General features: G+C 40.4%; 1 protein-coding gene across 5 annotated transcripts; it reads right to left on the bottom strand.

The window, feature by feature from the left end:
* Positions 1-257: 257 nt before the first annotated feature.
* LOC111580096 (uncharacterized) lies at positions 258-17,504 on the bottom strand. 5 transcript variants are annotated; one of them, XM_055016303.1, is made up of 19 exons: positions 16,557-17,504; positions 14,842-14,961; positions 14,308-14,470; positions 13,793-13,985; positions 13,400-13,492; positions 12,545-12,637; positions 11,878-11,970; positions 11,022-11,114; positions 10,150-10,242; positions 9,087-9,179; positions 8,426-8,518; positions 7,570-7,662; positions 6,701-6,793; positions 5,842-5,934; positions 5,114-5,212; positions 2,812-4,990; positions 2,551-2,598; positions 1,345-1,479; positions 258-874 (listed from the first exon to the last, which is right to left on the bottom strand). In XM_055016303.1, exons 2-19 carry the CDS (start codon positions 14,942-14,944, stop codon positions 660-662), a joined length of 4,065 nt encoding a protein of 1,354 aa, XP_054872278.1. In that variant the 5' UTR covers positions 14,945-14,961; positions 16,557-17,504; the 3' UTR covers positions 258-659. The 5 variants fall into 5 exon arrangements, with proteins under 5 accessions (XP_054872278.1, XP_054872277.1, XP_054872280.1 ...); XM_055016302.1 differs by having other exon boundaries at positions 14,842-17,504; XM_055016305.1 differs by having other exon boundaries at positions 14,867-17,504.
* Positions 17,505-18,632: the final 1,128 nt, after the last annotated feature.

The raw sequence follows: 18,632 nt of genomic DNA, 5'->3' as shown, positions 1-18,632 counted from the left end.
TGTCAGGAATTTAGGTCTTTGTGGGATCACTATAGACACACTGTCTGTGTTTTCTTTCTTCCTGGGAACCACTAAACGCAGTCAGGTTAAACTTACTTTGTGAGTCAATTTGACCTTAAAGGTACATACACATATATAAATTTAGGTACCTTTTGTGTCTCAGATTATTAAACGTGCTGTACTAGCAAGACAGTTACGTGTTCTGTATTTCCTTGATCGAATTTAACAAAAGTTGCAGCAAATAAGAGGCTGTTGGGTGAATTATGAAGTTCAAAACATTTATTTGAATTAATTTGAACCATTCTGAATGTTAAATGAACCAAGACCGTCAAATTTATATGCAGTTGGGGCTGGTTGGAATAAAAAAAGCAAACTAAAGAGATCAGCATCAAATCTACTGACCAATAACAAGAGTTAGCTATGGCTCTTGTGTTGGTATTAATACAAAAATTTAACTGCTCTAAACTGCTGACGACTCCCTCAAACAGTGAACAGTAATGCAACTTACTGCAGTATTACCTGCACTCTGAATGAGAAACTGACATGAAGAAAACTAGAAATTAATAGGAGGGATGTTATGTTGTACTAGTACCAGAACATCCAACTACATCAAGCCTAAAGTAAAGCCAAAACTAAAGAGCAGGTGTCAACAGAACATATTAAACTTTGTTCTTAAGAGCTGTGATTCGATTCTTGATGTAGAATTTTATGCCCAACCAGTCTCTGCCTTTGAGAGCAACTTTTTCGAGTTCAAGGCACTTTTCACAGTCACTTTTCCCAGGAACACGACATGTATTGATAAAGGACATCATGTGCTTCTCGACAGCACGGATCTCCTCTTTCTCCCACATTCTTCTCTTGACAGGCTTGCAACCTACAAAACAACAAAATATTCAGAAATATTATTTTAGGAACACAAGTCATTAAACAGTAATTTAAGATGACAAAATAAGCAGCAAAGGGTGTAATTGAAAAAAGTTCTCACTAGTCTCTTCTCAAAAGCCTACATGTCACTGTTTGGTAGAAGTTGGGAGCATAATATGGATTTTAACAAAATAAGATACGATAATAGATCCATGATGTGCGTTGCAAGTCTATTATAGGCTGCAATAAAATCAATACTAACTGATATAAAGATTAGAAGCAATAATACGATATTAAATAATTTGACCACAGCAATCACACAATGGTTCAGCAATAATTCTGATTCCATTAACCTTCACTGTATTTTGTATTGGCGTAGTTTCAGGGTAGAATCTCAAATATCTCTAGTTCACTGGACCTCAAACATTACATCAACCTTGGATGAGCATACAGTATCAAAGTCTGACCATAAAACTTCACCTCTTCCCCTTTTGGGTAACTGGCTTGGATGAGCTTGTGGAGGTGTCATGGAGCTCTCCTGTAGTGCTGCATCTCTATGGCTCACATCTGGCATTGCTGTCTCTTTCTCTTCTCCACCGGATGTGACTGAACTCTCTGAAAACCAGAAGTAAACAAATCACGAAAAAATGTCAGTATTAGCTATTTCACAGTCATTTTGAAACTACCTGATTAAAATATGATCCGTTCTTCATTGGTTTCTACTGTGTTTTGCCAACCTCTGGCTACTAGTGTTGTGGTGCAGTTCTTTACAACTGGAATCTACAATGGGAGCCTTTTCCTGCATGTAAGAAGTGTGTAAATGGAAGTAAAATACTTGGTACACCAACCAATTACTGAGTTTTGACACTGAGGATGGACAAATCTGCTAAGCTTCAACTACTATTCTCTTTAGCAGAGCAGTGCACAGTCAATCAGCTAGATGCTGACCATCACTCCTTCCGGCAGGTATCCAGCAGCAGGCCATATCAGCTGTCACAAATTAATGTTCCATCGTGAGGTTGGGCAACTTCACATCTAGCACCCGCACCATCACCACCAATGCCCCCCCTCCCTTCAGGAATTTTACTCATCCAGGATGAGGAAAAGGACAAGAAAAATTCTCTCAGGCCCCTCCCACCCAGGTTTGACCTGCTGCACTCCGGCCGGTGCTTCAGGATTCTGAATACCAGAACATCCTGGCACTGGAGCAGCTTCTTCCCTCAGGTCATATCCCTCATGAACAGTAAATCAGAAAATCATTAGGGACTCCTGCTTCACTATCAGTGCAATATCCAATACATGCATAATATTTCAACCTAATGTGTAATAACTTAATAACAATGTTCAATATTGTAATTTAAGTTGTATTCCAATTTATTATCCCAGTGTAAGCAAATCTGTCTTTTTTTTGTTTTTTGTTTACACTTATTTTTTACACAGTACTTAACTTTTATACTTACAACATTTTATTTAGATTTTTTTAGATTTATATTTGTATATTTATTCTTTTTCTGTTTCTTGTTGCTGAGTACTGCATCTCTATCAAATTCCTTGTTTGTGCAAACTCACCTGGCAATAAAAGCTTTTCTGATTCTGATTCTGATGAATAATTTCATGGCAAACATGACATGGACATCTTTGAATACATAAGCATGGTCACATCTTGATACATGTAAATATACTTACCTTGCAAGTCTGAGGCTTCCTCATCTTCGCTGTCCATGTGCACATTCTCTGTAAGTTAGTGAGGGATTGGAAGAAGGGGTAGGAGGAAGAGGAATGAGTACTAGTAAAGGCAGATCGAAGTCCATTTAATTCTGACTTATCTTACATGCTTTTTTCTGGGAAATTATTGAAGCATAATTATTTAAGTGTTTGAACACCTTAGATAATGTAGATACAAGTTTATTTTATGCAGAAACGTGATGAAAGAGAAATAATTAGTACCTTCTGGATCAATGTTGATGTCATCCAAGGTCCGGCCTTTGAATTCCGCTAGGCGTCCCTGGTCCAGAGCCATGAGAATCTTGCTAATCTTAGCAAGTTGGAGGGTGCCCTCAGGAAGTCTGTAGAACTGCCGATGCACTGTGATGTCATGGCCAAGAAAAACAGCTAACTGATCCAGCTCAGTGTTACTGAGGTTAAGAACTTGAGACAGAGTGCCCGTTTGCTTGCGCAGTTTTGTAGAGGTGAGACTTTCAGGACTTTTTGCACCACAGACCTTGGCGAAGTGTCGAAGGCAATCAGATCCACGATAGCAGGTAAAAGCCGATGGTCTTGCAAACAGGTATATATTCTCCTGAGGAACTCCACATTCCTTCCGTGTGCTGACAAGCAGATCCAAAGCCTGTTGCATCGCTGGGGTCAAAAGCACAGGAACCTTTCTTCCCCTTTTTCCTCTTATCTCTACCCTTTTGAAGTGTTGACAGAGTTTCTTCTCTAAGTCTGAGAGGGCTAAGTTCACATCTTCCTGAGGGTCTGATGGATTTCGAGACAAATATGCAGATAGGGGCATTTTTGACACCTCCCCTGCTCTTCGTCGATTAAACAAAATGACTTGCGCTAAAGTGACCTTTGCTAGCTGTGTCCATACTTGCGGAGATGTTTCTGTGGATAGTTCACTGTGCAATTGTTGTTGTTGCACATCCAAATAAGAATGGAGAGTCTGGACATCTTTAGTGAATGGAAGCAACAAAGGAGTATTCCATTTCGACTCCTGAAGTGTTCTCAGTGATGCAGCTGATACCAACTCATTCCATCTGGTTTCATATACTCTGCGGAATGTGCGAGCATCCTTTGCAGCACTGTGGTTATTCTGTATATTAGCACGGCTTTCAACAAGCAGTGAAATCTTTGTCAGGCTGTGTCCAATTTTCAGAGCAAGACTTGGACACTTGTAGGTACTGGTTTCCTCATCATAGCCCGCCACTCGCTTCACTGTTTGCACAACCTGCATGAAATTTGCAGGTTTGATGTGGTCTTCGATAGTCTTCAAGGGAGTGGTTTTTCTTGAGCATACAAGAAGCCTTCCCAGCTCTCTCAGTTTCTGCCGAATGTATTCATGTTTGCCAACATCATATCCAAGCCGGTGATACAGATGCTGACCATACTCCATGATACAGACATCAGATTTAACTGCAGAACACACTTCATCTTGAACCATGTTGCTTAAGAGTTTCCAAAATTCTACATTGACACCAGGTGGTGGAGGTACAACAAATGCACAGAGGGCCTGGACACGGCTTTTGCCAGGTTTTTGTGACACCCTAGGCTTGAACTTGCAGATCTTCATGTGTTGCCAAAGGAGTTTCTTTTTGAAAAAGCCTCGGCAGTATGCACAATGCAGGTAATTCTGTGCTTGGGAATCCTGTTTTGGTTGCTTCCGAGGAACAAGATTTCCAACCCCAGACTTTAATACATCGACATTGTGTGAAAAGTTGCCCCGATTTCTCAAATGTTCCAAATGCATTCGTCTTTCTTTGGAGCCTTTAGGGAAGGACATAGCCTGTTCAACTTCTGGCTTATCCAGATGAGCACGCTCCAAATGCCTTGCGATTTTTAAGACTCCAATCTTACAATACACACAGTATTGCTTTTTATTGTACACTCTTGACCCACTTTCTGTTTTACAGACTGCAGGTATGGAAAGCGGACAGTCAGTGACTCCATCTTCTGGAGGTGGGGAAGTGGTACTGTCTGGAAGTTTTGGCTCCAGATCCAGTGTTGAGGTTGCTGAAAGGGTCCCAGTGTCTCTCCGTTGACTCCGTTTTGATGAGTGATCAATACAGGTTTGTGTAGGAGAGGATGCAATACTTAAGCGTCGCTTTTTATGCCTCCCACCAGAGCTTTTTCCTTGTGTTGAACAAGACCTTCCCCTGAGAAGCACCTGCTTTGAAAAGTCACTGTCCAAGTTTGTTGTTGGGGGACATCTTTCTTCCATTCCATCCGTCAAACTTAGGTGAGGGAATCTCGGCTTGCTCGGATCCTTGTTGATTCGCTCAATGACTTCACTGGTGTCTGTATCATCAGAAGATGCCTCACAGGACTTAGGGATAAACTCTTCTCCACTGTCATCTGAGGTGAGGTCAAACAGATCATCTGGATCAAAATGAACTTGGCTGTTCATCTGGAGAAAAGAAAACATCAATTAATTTAAAGTCATACTTGCTGTGCATACTCTAAAACATGATGCAAATTATCAGTAAGGAACTGATAGAGACAAGCCTGATTCTTTCAATATTGTTTTTACCTGTATGCTTTTAGTCCTCCTCAGTCTTGGGAGTGAAACGTGGTCTCCTCTTGTGATCGGAGGCTCAGAAGATTCACTGACCATCTGTTGTACTTCATCCTGAAGGATGAGTTCAACACCATCATTAAATGTTTCATCAGCAAAAAACATTTCAAATCAACAATAACTACAATGAGCAGATACAAAAAGAAAGGAAGACATGCATGTAGCTACATAATTTAAATGTTTCCAGAAATCGTCTCAAAATCAGAATTGTTTTCAACAGATTAAAGTTGGCTCTGATTTCTGTCATAAATGCATTGCCTGCAGTAGCACTGCTGTGAGCATTTCAGCTGAGAGAAGGTAAAGATGAAGTCTGAGAAGAGGAAAGTGACCTGTGACCCCCAGCTAGAATGGTTGGTCGAAGGCAAGCTGAGCTCAGGTCCACTGACACATGTCATATATGGTGTTTTCTTAAATTTGCAGACAAAACAAATTCAATTACTGTGCTCAGGTCCACTGACACGTGTCATACAATGGTGTTTTGTAAACTTTAAGGACAGAAAAGACAAATTTACTGCTGTTAAATGTGTACAATGTATTTCAGTCATCGTTGTCCCCACAATGACAGGAGACCTGACAAGCTGACAAGCAAAATGACCTGTGACTGTGTAGTTAAATCTGTACATTTCAGTCACTGTTGTCCCCACAATGACAAGAGACCTGACAGATGGGTGTGTTAGTAGTACCTGTATCTGGGAGAATGTAGATGGCTGAGGAGACGACTGTGTTCCGGAGATCTCAGCCTCAGAGAATTTGGTGTCCGTCTGTTGTAGTTCAGCCTGAAAAATGAGTTCAACATCATTATTAAGTAGTTGGCTAACAGTAATATTACTTCAATTCAACAACGAATACAATGAGGAGATACAAAAAGACAGTTAGACATGCATATGGCTGTACTATTTAAATCTTTCAAGAATTTGTCTCAAAAACATCATTATTTTCAAGGGATTCATGGTGGCTCTGATTTCTGTCATGAACGCATTGTCTGCAGTAGCACTGCTGTGAACATTACGCCTGAGAACAGGTAAAAGTGAAGTCTGGCACGAGGAAAGTGACCTGTGACCCCCAGCTAGAAGGGCTGGTAGGGGGCAAACTCAACTCAGGTCCACTGACATATGCCATACATCGTGTTTTCTTAAGTTTAGAGATAAAACAATTTCAATTACTGTAGTTAAATGCACACAATATATTTCAGTCATCGTGGTCCCCACAATGGCAGCAGATCTGACAAGTGTGTGTCAGTAATCTGACAAGAAAAATGACCTGTGACCTCCAGCTGGAATGACTGGACGAAGGCAAACTGAGCTCAGGTCCACTGACACGTGTCATACAATGGTGTTTTGTAAACTTTAAGGACAGAAAAGACAAATTTACTGCTGTTAAATGTGTACAATGTATTTCAGTCATCGTTGTCCCCACAATGACAGGAGACCTGAAAAGCTGACAAGCAAAATGACCTGTGACTGTGTAGTTAAATCTGTACATTTCAGTCACTGTTGTCCCCACAATGACAAGAGACCTGACAGATGGGTGTGTTAGTAGTACCTGTATCTGGGAGGATGTAGATGGCTGAGGAGACGACTCAGTTCTGGAGATCTCAGCCTCAGAAGATTTGGTGTCCATCTGTTGTAGTCCAGCCTGAAGAATGAGTTGAACATCATTATTAAGTAGTTGGCTAACAGTAATATTACTTCAATTCAACAACGAATACCATGAGGAGATACAAAAAGACAGTTAGACATGCATATGGCTGTACTATTTAAATCTTTCAAGAATTTGTCTCAAAAACATTGTTTTCAATGGATTCATGGTGTCTCTGATTTCTGTCATAAATGCATTTTCTGCAGTAGCACTGCTGTGAGCATTTCAGCTGAGAGAAGGTAAAGGTGAAGTCTGGGAAGAGGAAAGTGACCTGTGACCCCAAGCTGGAATGACTGGTAGAGGGCAAACTCAACTCAGGTCCACTGACATATGATATAGATCATGTTTCCTTAATTTTACAGACAAAACAAATTCAATTACTGTAGTTAAGTATGTACAATATATTTCAGGTACGGTGGTCCCCACAATGAAAGCAGACCGGACAAGTGTGTCCCAATAATCTGACAAGAAAAATGACCTGTGACCCCCAGCTGGAATGACTGGACGAAGGGAAACTGAGCTCAGGTCCACTGACATATGCCATACATGATGTTTTCTTAATTTTACAGGCAAAACAAATTCAATTACTGTAGTTAAGTGTGTACAATATATTTCAGGTACGGTGGTCCCCACAACGGAAGTAGATCTGACAAGTGTGTGTCAGTCTTCTGACAAGAAAAATGACCTGTGACTGTGTAGTTAAATCTGTACATTTCAGTCACTGTTGTCCCCACAATGACAAGAGACCTGACAGATGGGTGTGTTAGTAGTACCTGTATCTGGGAGGATGTAGATGTCTGAGGAGATGACTCAGTTCTGGAGATCTCAGCCTCAGAAGATTTGGTGTCCATCTGTTGTAGTCCAGCCTGAAGAATGAGTTGAACATCATTATTAAGTAGTTGGCTAACAGTAATATTACTTCAATTCAACAACGAATACCATGAGGAGATACAAAAAGACAATTAGACATGCATATGGCTGTACTATTTAAATCTTTCAAGAATTTGTCTCAAAAACATTATTTTCAATGGATTCATGGTGTCTCTGATTTCTGTCATAAATGCATTTTCTGCAGTAGCACTGCTGTGAGCATTTCAGCTGAGAGAAGGTAAAGGTGAAGTCTGGGAAGAGGAAAGTGACCTGTGACCCCAAGCTGGAATGACTGGTAGAGGGCAAACTCAACTCAGGCCCACTGACATATGATATAGATCATGTTTCCTTAATTTTACAGACAAAACAAATTCAATTACTGTAGTTAAATGTGTACAATATATTTCAGTCATCGTGGTCCCCACAATGGCAGCAGATCTGACAAGTGTGTCCCAGTAATCTGACAAGAAAAATGACCTGTGACCCCCAGCTGGAATGACTGGACGAAGGGAAACTGAGCTCAGGTCCACTGACACGTGTCATACAATGGTGTTTTGTAAACTTTAAGGACAGAAAAGACAAATTTACTGCTGTTAAATGTGTACAATGTATTTCAGTCATCGTTGTCCCCACAATGACAGGAGACCTGACAAGCTGACAAGCAAAATGACCTGTGACTGTGTAGTTAAATCTGTACATTTCAGTCACTGTTGTCCCCACAATGACAAGAGACCTGACAGATGGGTGTGTTAGTAGTACCTGTATCTGGGAGGATGTAGATGGCTGAGGAGACGACTCAGTTCTGGAGATCTCAGCCTCAGAAGATTTGGTGTCCGTCTGTTGTAGTCCAGCCTGAAGAATGAGTTGAACATCATTATTAAGTAGTTGGCTAACAGTAATATTATTTCAGTTCAACATTGATTACAATGAGGAGATACAAAAAGACAGACATGCATATGACTGTACTATTTAAATCTTTCAAGAATTTGTCTCAATATCTTATTTATTTTCAATGGATTCATGGTGGTTCTGATTTCTGTCATGAACGCATTGTCTGCAGTAGCACTGCTGTGAACATTATGCCTGAGAACAGGTAAAAGTGAAGTCTGGCACGAGGAAAGTGACCTGTGACCCCCAGCTAGAAGGGCTGGTAGGGGGCAAACTCAACTCAGGTCCACTGACATATGCCATACATGATGTTTCCTTAATTTTACAGGCAAAACAAATTCAATTACTGTAGTTAAGTGTGTACAATATATTTCAGGTACGGTGGTCCCCACAACGGAAGTAGATCTGACAAGTGTGTGTCAGTCTTCTGACAAGCAAAATGACCTGTGACTGTGTAGTTAAATCTGTACATTTCAGTCACTGTTGTCCCCACAATGACAAGAGACCTGACAGATGGGTGTGTTAGTAGTACCTGTATCTGGGAGGATGTAGATGGCTGAGGAGACGACTCAGTTCTGGAGATCTCAGCCTCAGAAGATTTGGTGTCCATCTGTTGTAGTCCAGCCTGAAGAATGAGTTCAACATCATTATTAAGTAGTTGGCTAACAGTAATATTACTTCAATTCAACAACGAATACCATGAGGAGATACAAAAAGACAATTAGACATGCATATGGCTGTACTATTTAAATCTTTCAAGAATTTGTCTCGAAAACATTATTTTCAATGGATTCATGGTGTCTCTGATTTCTGTCATAAATGCATTTTCTGCAGTAGCACTGCTGTGAGCATTTCAGCTGAGAGAAGGTAAAGATGAAGTCTGGGAAGAGGAAAGTGACCTGTGACCCCAAGCTGGAATGACTGGTAGAGGGCAAACTCAACTCAGGTCCACTGACATATGATATAGATCATGCTTCCTTAATTTTATAGACAAAACAAATTCAATTACTGTAGTTAAGTATGTACAATATATTTCAGGTACGGTGGTGCCCACAATGGAAGCAGACCTGACAAGTGTGTGTCAGTCATCTGACAAGAAAATTGACCTGTGACCCCCAGCTGGAATGACTGGCAGAAGGCAAGCTGAGCTCAGGTCCACTGACACATGTCATATATGGTGTTTTCTTAAATTTGCAGACAAAACAAATTCAATTACTGTAGTTAAATGTGTACAATATATTTCAGTCATCGTGGTCCCCACAATGGCAGCAGATCTGACAAGTGTGTGTCAGTAATCTGACAAGAAAAATGACCTGTGACCTCCAGCTGGAATGACTGGATGAAGGCAAACTGAGCTCAGGTCCACTGACACGTGTCATACAATGGTGTTTTGTAAACTTTAAGGACAGAAAAGACAAATTTACTGCTGTTAAATGTGTACAATGTATTTCAGTCATCGTTGTCCCCACAATGACAGGAGACCTGAAAAGCTGACAAGCAAAATGACCTGTGACTGTGTAGTTAAATCTGTACATTTCAGTCACTGTTGTCCCCACAATGACAAGAGACCTGACAGATGGGTGTGTTAGTAGTACCTGTATCTGGGAGGATGTAGATGGCTGAGGAGACGACTCAGTTCTGGAGATCTCAGCCTCAGAAGATTTGGTGTCCATCTGTTGTAGTCCAGCCTGAAGAATGAGTTGAACATCATTATTAAGTAGTTGGCTAACAGTAATATTACTTCAATTCAACAACGAATACCATGAGGAGATACAAAAAGACAGTTAGACATGCATATGGCTGTACTATTTAAATCTTTCAAGAATTTGTCTCAAAAACATCATTATTTTCAAGGGATTCATGGTGGCTCTGATTTCTGTCATGAATGCATTTTCTGCAGTAGCACTGCTGTGAGCATTTCAGCTGAGAGAAGGTAAAGGTGAAGTCTGGGAAGAGGAAAGTGACCTGTGACCCCAAGCTGGAATGACTGGTAGAGGGCAAACTCAACTCAGGTCCACTGACATATGATATAGATCATGTTTCCTTAATTTTACAGACAAAACAAATTCAATTACTGTAGTTAAGTATGTACAATATATTTCAGGTACGGTGGTCCCCACAATGAAAGCAGACCGGACAAGTGTGTCCCAATAATCTGACAAGAAAAATGACCTGTGACCCCCAGCTGGAATGACTGGACGAAGGGAAACTGAGCTCAGGTCCACTGACATATGCCATACATGATGTTTTCTTAATTTTACAGGCAAAACAAATTCAATTACTGTAGTTAAGTGTGTACAATATATTTCAGGTACGGTGGTCCCCACAACGGAAGTAGATCTGACAAGTGTGTGTCAGTCTTCTGACAAGAAAAATGACCTGTGACTGTGTAGTTAAATCTGTACATTTCAGTCACTGTTGTCCCCACAATGACAAGAGACCTGACAGATGGGTGTGTTAGTAGTACCTGTATCTGGGAGGATGTAGATGTCTGAGGAGATGACTCAGTTCTGGAGATCTCAGCCTCAGAAGATTTGGTGTCCATCTGTTGTAGTCCAGCCTGAAGAATGAGTTGAACATCATTATTAAGTAGTTGGCTAACAGTAATATTACTTCAATTCAACAACGAATACCATGAGGAGATACAAAAAGACAATTAGACATGCATATGGCTGTACTATTTAAATCTTTCAAGAATTTGTCTCAAAAACATTATTTTCAATGGATTCATGGTGTCTCTGATTTCTGTCATAAATGCATTTTCTGCAGTAGCACTGCTGTGAGCATTTCAGCTGAGAGAAGGTAAAGGTGAAGTCTGGGAAGAGGAAAGTGACCTGTGACCCCAAGCTGGAATGACTGGTAGAGGGCAAACTCAACTCAGGTCCACTGACATATGATATAGATCATGTTTCCTTAATTTTACAGACAAAACAAATTCAATTACTGTAGTTAAGTATGTACAATATATTTCAGGTACGGTGGTCCCCACAATGAAAGCAGACCGGACAAGTGTGTCCCAATAATCTGACAAGAAAAATGACCTGTGACCCCCAGCTGGAATGACTGGACGAAGGCAAACTGAGCTCAGGTCCACTGACACGTGTCATACAATGGTGTTTTGTAAACTTTAAGGACAGAAAAGACAAATTTACTGCTGTTAAATGTGTACAATGTATTTCAGTCATCGTTGTCCCCACAATGACAGGAGACCTGAAAAGCTGACAAGCAAAATGACCTGTGACTGTGTAGTTAAATCTGTACATTTCAGTCACTGTTGTCCCCACAATGACAAGAGACCTGACAGATGGGTGTGTTAGTAGTACCTGTATCTGGGAGGATGTAGATGGCTGAGGAGACGACTGTGTTCCGGAGATCTCAGCCTCAGAGAATTTGGTGTCCGTCTGTTGTAGTTCAGCCTGAAGAATGAGTTCAACATCATTATTAAGTAGTTGGCTGTAACAACAATATTATTTCAATTCAACAACGAATACAATGAGGAGATACAAAAAGACAGTTAGACATGCATATGGCTGTACTATTTAAATCTTTCAAGAATTTGTCTCAAAAACATCATTATTTTCAAGGGATTCATGGTGGCTCTGATTTCTGTCATGAATGCATTGTCTGCAGTAGCACTGCTGTGAACATTATGCCTGAGAACAGGTAAAAGTGAAGTCTGGCACGAGGAAAGTGACCTGTGACCCCCAGCTAGAAGGGCTGGTAGGGGGCAAACTCAACTCAGGTGCACTGACATATGCCATACATGATGTTTTCTTAATTTTACAGGCAAAACAAATTCAATTACTGTAGTTAAGTGTGTACAATATATTTCAGGTACGGTGGTCCCCACAACGGAAGTAGATCTGACAAGTGTGTGTCAGTCTTCTGACAAGCAAAATGACCTGTGACTGTGTAGTTAAATCTGTACATTTCAGTCACTGTTGTCCCCACAATGACAAGAGACCTGACAGATGGGTGTGTTAGTAGTACCTGTATCTGGGAGGATGTAGATGTCTGAGGAGATGACTCAGTTCTGGAGATCTCAGCCTCAGAAGATTTGGTGTCCATCTGTTGTAGTCCAGCCTGAAGAATGAGTTGAACATCATTATTAAGTAGTTGGCTAACAGTAATATTACTTCAATTCAACAACGAATACCATGAGGAGATACAAAAAGACAGTTAGACATGCATATGGCTGTACTATTTAAATCTTTCAAGAATTTGTCTCAAAAACATTATTTTCAATGGATTCATGGTGTCTCTGATTTCTGTCATAAATGCATTTTCTGCAGTAGCACTGCTGTGAGCATTTCAGCTGAGAGAAGGTAAAGGTGAAGTCTGGGAAGAGGAAAGTGACCTGTGACCCCAAGCTGGAATGACTGGTAGAGGGCAAACTCAACTCAGGTCCACTGACATATGATATAGATCATGTTTCCTTAATTTTACAGACAAAACAAATTCAATTACTGTAGTTAAGTATGTACAATATATTTCAGGTACGGTGGTCCCCACAATGAAAGCAGACCGGACAAGTGTGTCCCAATAATCTGACAAGAAAAATGACCTGTGACCCCCAGCTGGAATGACTGGACGAAGGGAAACTGAGCTCAGGTCCACTGACACGTGTCATACATGGTGTTTTGTAAACTTTAAGGACAGAAAAGACAAATTTACTGCTGTTAAATGTGTACAATGTATTTCAGTCATCGTTGTCCCCACAATGACAGGAGACCTGACAAGCTGACAAGCAAAATGACCTGTGACTGTGTAGTTAAATCTGTACATTTCAGTCACTGTTGTCCCCACAATGACAAGAGACCTGACAGATGGGTGTGTTAGTAGTACCTGTATCTGGGAGGATGTAGATGGCTGAGGAGACGACTCAGTTCTGGAGATCTCAGCCTCAGAAGATTTGGTGTCCATCTGTTGTAGTCCAGCCTGAAGAATGAGTTGAACATCATTATTAAGTAGTTGGCTAACAGCAATATTACTTCAATTCAACAACGAATACCATGAGGGGATACAAAAAGACAGTTAGACATGCATATGGCTGTATTACTTAAATTTTCACTGAATTTGATTCAAAATCATCATTTATTGTTGTCCAACAGAGTGCAAAGCAGTTCTAAAAATATAATGTAAAACTACACATAACTATAATTAAGAGAAAACACCAAATCAAAATCAAAAACATTAGCACCATTCACAGCCACATTCAGCAATTCAATTTTGATATACCTGTTTCCTCCAAGGCCATTCATTTTCCCCATAGTCATAAGTAATTTCTTCTCCAGGATTAATGTCCCTCAGAGCAAAGAGACAGAGGTGTGGCTTGCCTTTTGACACAAGCTTCTTCATCCTGCAGTTTGGATGCTTATGGTCATCATTGACTAGTCTCCCTAGACTGCCATCTTCTCGAGCTGCATCAATACTAAAAATAAATAATTTGACCCTTAGTATACAAATCACTGGTTGCATTTGTCAACAACTTACCATCGGTCCTTAACCAAGAATTTCAGTTGCTACTATGAAACCTTTTTCTGAATCAAAAATGTTGCAATAGTGGAATTACCTTGAGTAAACAGATTGTTTATAGATAAAGGAGCTGAAGTCAGAGCATTATTTAAGTGATCTGTGCAAAAGAGTCTGCATACTGATTGTCATAGTTATTAATTCAGAGACTGTGCCATTAAAATAACACATTCGTTTGAGATGTGACTATTCAGAAATGTAAAATTCAGTCTAAGCCTTACCACCATGTTCTATCTTGCCAGGAAAAATCAAACATGAAGACTGCACATCGACCATGATATACTCTCCTTCTTCTTTCGGATTCTTCAGAACTGATTAATTCCCCTCTGTACTCCACCACAAAGTCGCCTTTTTGGAAGTGGGCCTTGGCAAACACTCCACGACCTAGCATATGAACACAGATACCACTACACTGCTGAAAGCTTTACAGTTATATTTTCCAACATCCTAAAAAGTGGCAAAAGTCTTAGCTTTTACATCCACAACAAATCAAAACTACATGACAAGTTATCATTAATAAAAGTTGCAAGCCACAATAATGCACAAAAAAACTGGTTTCCGTTATTAAAAACCTGCAAAAAGAAAATAATGTTTTTGCTTTTGGTGTGGGAAAATTATTATATGGAAGAAGAGAACAGAATGCACTGCCAAGTTTGATATGATTTCTAATTATTTTCCATACTAAACCCCTGAAGAGGTAATCTGGTAGAATTAGGAAATATCAGACCCACAGAAAGAAAACACAAACACCTTACCTTTAAAGGAGTTGATATATCTTACTTCCAAATCTGATGTCTTGTCGAGGGTCTTAGAAGCATGTTCTATTGCATCTGTTTTGGGGGGTATTCTGCGTCTCATTTCAGCTATTGACAATCCTGTAATCAAACACAGTGTAGTTTTAATATTTAGATAGCTCTCCTGATTTTTAGGTATATAAATAAATGAAGTATTAAATGCAAAAAAAAGTTAAGCAAAAAGTTTTTAGATGTTAAGAGAATCAAATGTTGTGCTGCAGGATACAGTTTAGTCATTACTAATATATTCTCCTGTGGTTGGTTGAAATAGTTTATTAAAAAGTTAAATTTACCTACTGATTAACTCGCTACTACTGAAATTTGAGCACTTAGGTGAGTAATGATGCACTTACATTTGCAAGGTGCTTGTTTAAATGACCTTCGTGTTCACTTTTCAGACTTTTGCCATTCCTTTCATGCACATACAATGCCATATTGCACTGCATGCTGTAGATGAGCCTATATATTTTTTCACTCCTCAAACAGCCTGAATCTGCCACTGAGGTAGAACTATAATCAGACAGCAGCTGGAGATAAGAATGGACCATATCTGTAACTGCTTCAACTGTAGTCAATATGTAATTGTCCCGGAAATGCCCTGACAGAGACGGTTAAGACGGCTCGGCTGCCGTCTTCAAGTCAAAGACCTTAATGTCAGCTTCTGTCACGGAGAAAAGTACAGCACAAACGGAACAAAACGCTCCGCGATCAATCAGCTGATCCAGCTCATCAATACAGACGCAGTGTTTTCTGCCCAACAGAACCTGTTACTCTTCTGAAGCCCGACTCCGCGATTAATGTGAATGAATGTTATCATTCCAGATCCGCGGCTCCAAATAGGAGATAGAAGGATTGATATCTTTTTTTTTTTTTTAATTCAGGCAGATCGGATCTGTAACTAGACGCCGTAGTAACGTCGTGCTTCTCTGCAGCGTCAGTGAACACAATACGTAGCACTTGGATGCTGCAATCTGAGCTCATAAAAACACTTCGTGGCTGATTACAGTCACTTAACTGTCAGTAACTGCATGTACTTCTGAGGCTGCAGTTTGCTGCAGCACGTCTCCCTCATTTGCAGACTCACGTGCAGCCCGCTGCGCCACGTGAGTCTGCAAATGAGGCACACCTACTTGCATCGCTCACACACCCGCTGCACTACGTCACGCATGCAGGTCACAGGAAAATATATAAGACATATATATTTATTTATTTTCATAGGGACATACACATGTATTTATTTTTGGATTCTCAGCAGGAGAAATACGAAGTCTGGCGTACGAGCGTGTGGACTGGCTGAAATGCGTGAGTCTCGGGGTCAAAGTCCAGACTTGGCAGCTAAACGCCATTAAGTACGTAGGCGGCTACCAGGCGAATGTTCGCCACTTAGCTAGCTTCCTCTGGCTAGAAAACGCGCAAGAAAAACGTAGCTATCTCTGGACAGTAAAACAGCGTGCTGCTTTATAACTTCATAACGTGCAAAAGCATTGTCATAATTCAGGTTTAGCCTATTTCAGTGTTGAGCCGAGCTAAGCCCCCCAGCTCATGTCCATTTAAATGTCAGCTTGTACCATTTAAAAACATTACCTTGATTTTGACCACATGCTGCATTAAAATCATCAGATTAGGTTATTGCACCGAAACGAATCTATATTCAGCACTGTATAAGCATAACTTACCTTGTAATAATATCCTCTCTGCGACGTGCAGACACGCAAACGCCGAGGATCGGTGCCTGCAGCGTTCCAGCCAGGGTGCGCTTGTTACGTTCAGTGAGCACGTCCGGGAAGGGCGGTCACGCCGTCATACACAGAACTCCTATCTCCGCCCGCCAGGGATGTCACTATTAGTTTATCAAGGCAACCCAATCTCTTCGTTTCATGCAAACATGATTATTTATTCACAAATACAACCTATTAAAAGTTATTCCGTTATTTATATAGGATAGCAACATACTCCATAAGGTATTTATACTTCTATTATCAGCATTTATGTTATATGTGACGTTTTTAATCAGGAGTTTGTCTTGGCTTAGCAGCTAGTTAGCTTCTAGTGTAGCTAGCATGACTAAATATTTAGCATAACTATAGCATGTCGGATATGCAATACAGACAAAGCTGGATTAGGTAATGTACTACAGTTTGACTATTCCAAAGTTTAGGCTCTTAAGAGTTACATATCTTATGTCTGACTATTATGGATATAGTCACTGCATTTATAATACACCTAGGTAAGTTAATTAAGTTATCTTAAAATTAGCTTACTGTTAGCAGCTATTCACCAGTTAGCTAGCCTCCATGTAAAATGCCGGTTTGCACATGCGCATTGACCCAAGTGTGTGTTCAAGTGTGTGTTCTAGCAATACCACTCTCGACCACTAGGCGCCGGTACTGAGTTACTCCTCCTAAGCACACCTAAGCACACTAAGTTGGTAAAAGTCTGTTGTGGGGATTTCTCTGAAAATTTGACAGGGCATTATTCTAACTGTTTTATCACCGAATTTGAGGTAAAATTATGGGGACCGGGTTTTTGGTCCCCACAAAAATTTTGGACCCCTCACCATGAGTGTGCTGTCAGGTCACGGTCCCCTCAATATAGCAAAGACAGACACACACACACACACACACACACACACACACGCCACTGTGAGGTGTCACATGAAGCCTGGTGGGTAAGCTGGATGGCATAATGTCAGTGTGTCCCAGACTCAGGGTGGCATCAGATCACTGCTGTGGCCTCTGACCACCCAGGGGTGCTACTTTCTTGGAATCAGACCCATGATTCAGTTCACCACTATACTCTGTGTACAACTTTACTGAAATACTTTTGAAAATACATACTGAGGGAATTCCAAACACGTATGCATAATATTTTATTATAATAGGTTTCAGTGCAGAGGGTAGGTGACTGATGCTGGTCTACATACAATATAATGGAACTCTCTGTAATATATGTATATATATATGTTAGGGCTGTCAAAATTAATGCTTTAACACGAATTAATCCATCAGCCTAAAGGGACCAAAAAAGAAGTTATTTTATCCATTCTATATTCTTTAAATGAATCAGCTGATCAGTTATCGGAATTTTTCTCTGCCAAATATTGGCATCGGCCTCAAAAATCCGTATCGGTTGGGTCCTATAAACAGCACGTTGGCCCTCTCGGTGGGAAATTTGAAAACAAAAAAATCCAAGACGGAACAGTCGACCAACATCCAGTAATATTCACACTCTGCAGGAAGGAGTTTTCTTTTCCCTGAAGCACTTCCAGCCTAAAGTACCACATTAATGTGAAGCATGTGTTAGTCGGAGATTCTAACATGAACCTTTAAAGGTGTTTAATAAACACCTTAACTGTTAAGTGTATTCTCTTGTTTCTTGATTCTGTCTGTGCATGCAAAATTTAACGCGATTAATTTAGATTAAAAAAGAATGATCTTTTATCACGATTAATCGAAATTAATCCACAGCAACCCTGTGATTTCTCCATTAATATGTCCCCTACTACAACAACATACTGCTACATTCTGATCTTCCACTGATCAAAGCATTTCAAAGGTCCTCTTCTGTCAGTTGTCTCAAAATCGTGTTCGCCTCTGGAACACTATGGTTGCAGACATGAGTGCAGACTTGAAATTAGGGAAAGCGATGCATGGTGCTTTGTCAGGTGAAGGGGGTGGTAAGGAACTGCAATGTGTTTCTTGGCCAAAAAGTGCTTCACTAAGAACTCTGAATATGCTGCCACGTTGTCTTGA

The sequence above is a fragment of the Amphiprion ocellaris genome, chromosome 13 (assembly GCF_022539595.1).
Source record: "Amphiprion ocellaris isolate individual 3 ecotype Okinawa chromosome 13, ASM2253959v1, whole genome shotgun sequence".
Classification (NCBI taxonomy): Eukaryota; Metazoa; Chordata; class Actinopteri; family Pomacentridae; genus Amphiprion; species Amphiprion ocellaris.
The sequence above is the reverse complement of the archived record's forward strand: the minus strand, read 5'-3'. Positions and strand labels throughout refer to the sequence as shown.

Bases quoted from the DNA above. Each gene is read 5' to 3' on its own strand.
- LOC111580096 (XM_055016302.1), bottom strand. From the start codon at position 14,944: ATGAGACGCAGAATACCCCCCAAAACAGATGCAATAGAACATGCTTCT. The intron at 9,180-10,149 runs GTACTACTAACA...CTCATTCTTCAG, and splicing joins CTACATCCTCCCAGATACAG to GCTGGACTACAACAGATGGA. The intron at 5,935-6,700 runs GTACTACTAACA...CTCATTTTTCAG, and splicing joins CTACATCCTCCCAGATACAG to GCTGAACTACAACAGACGGA.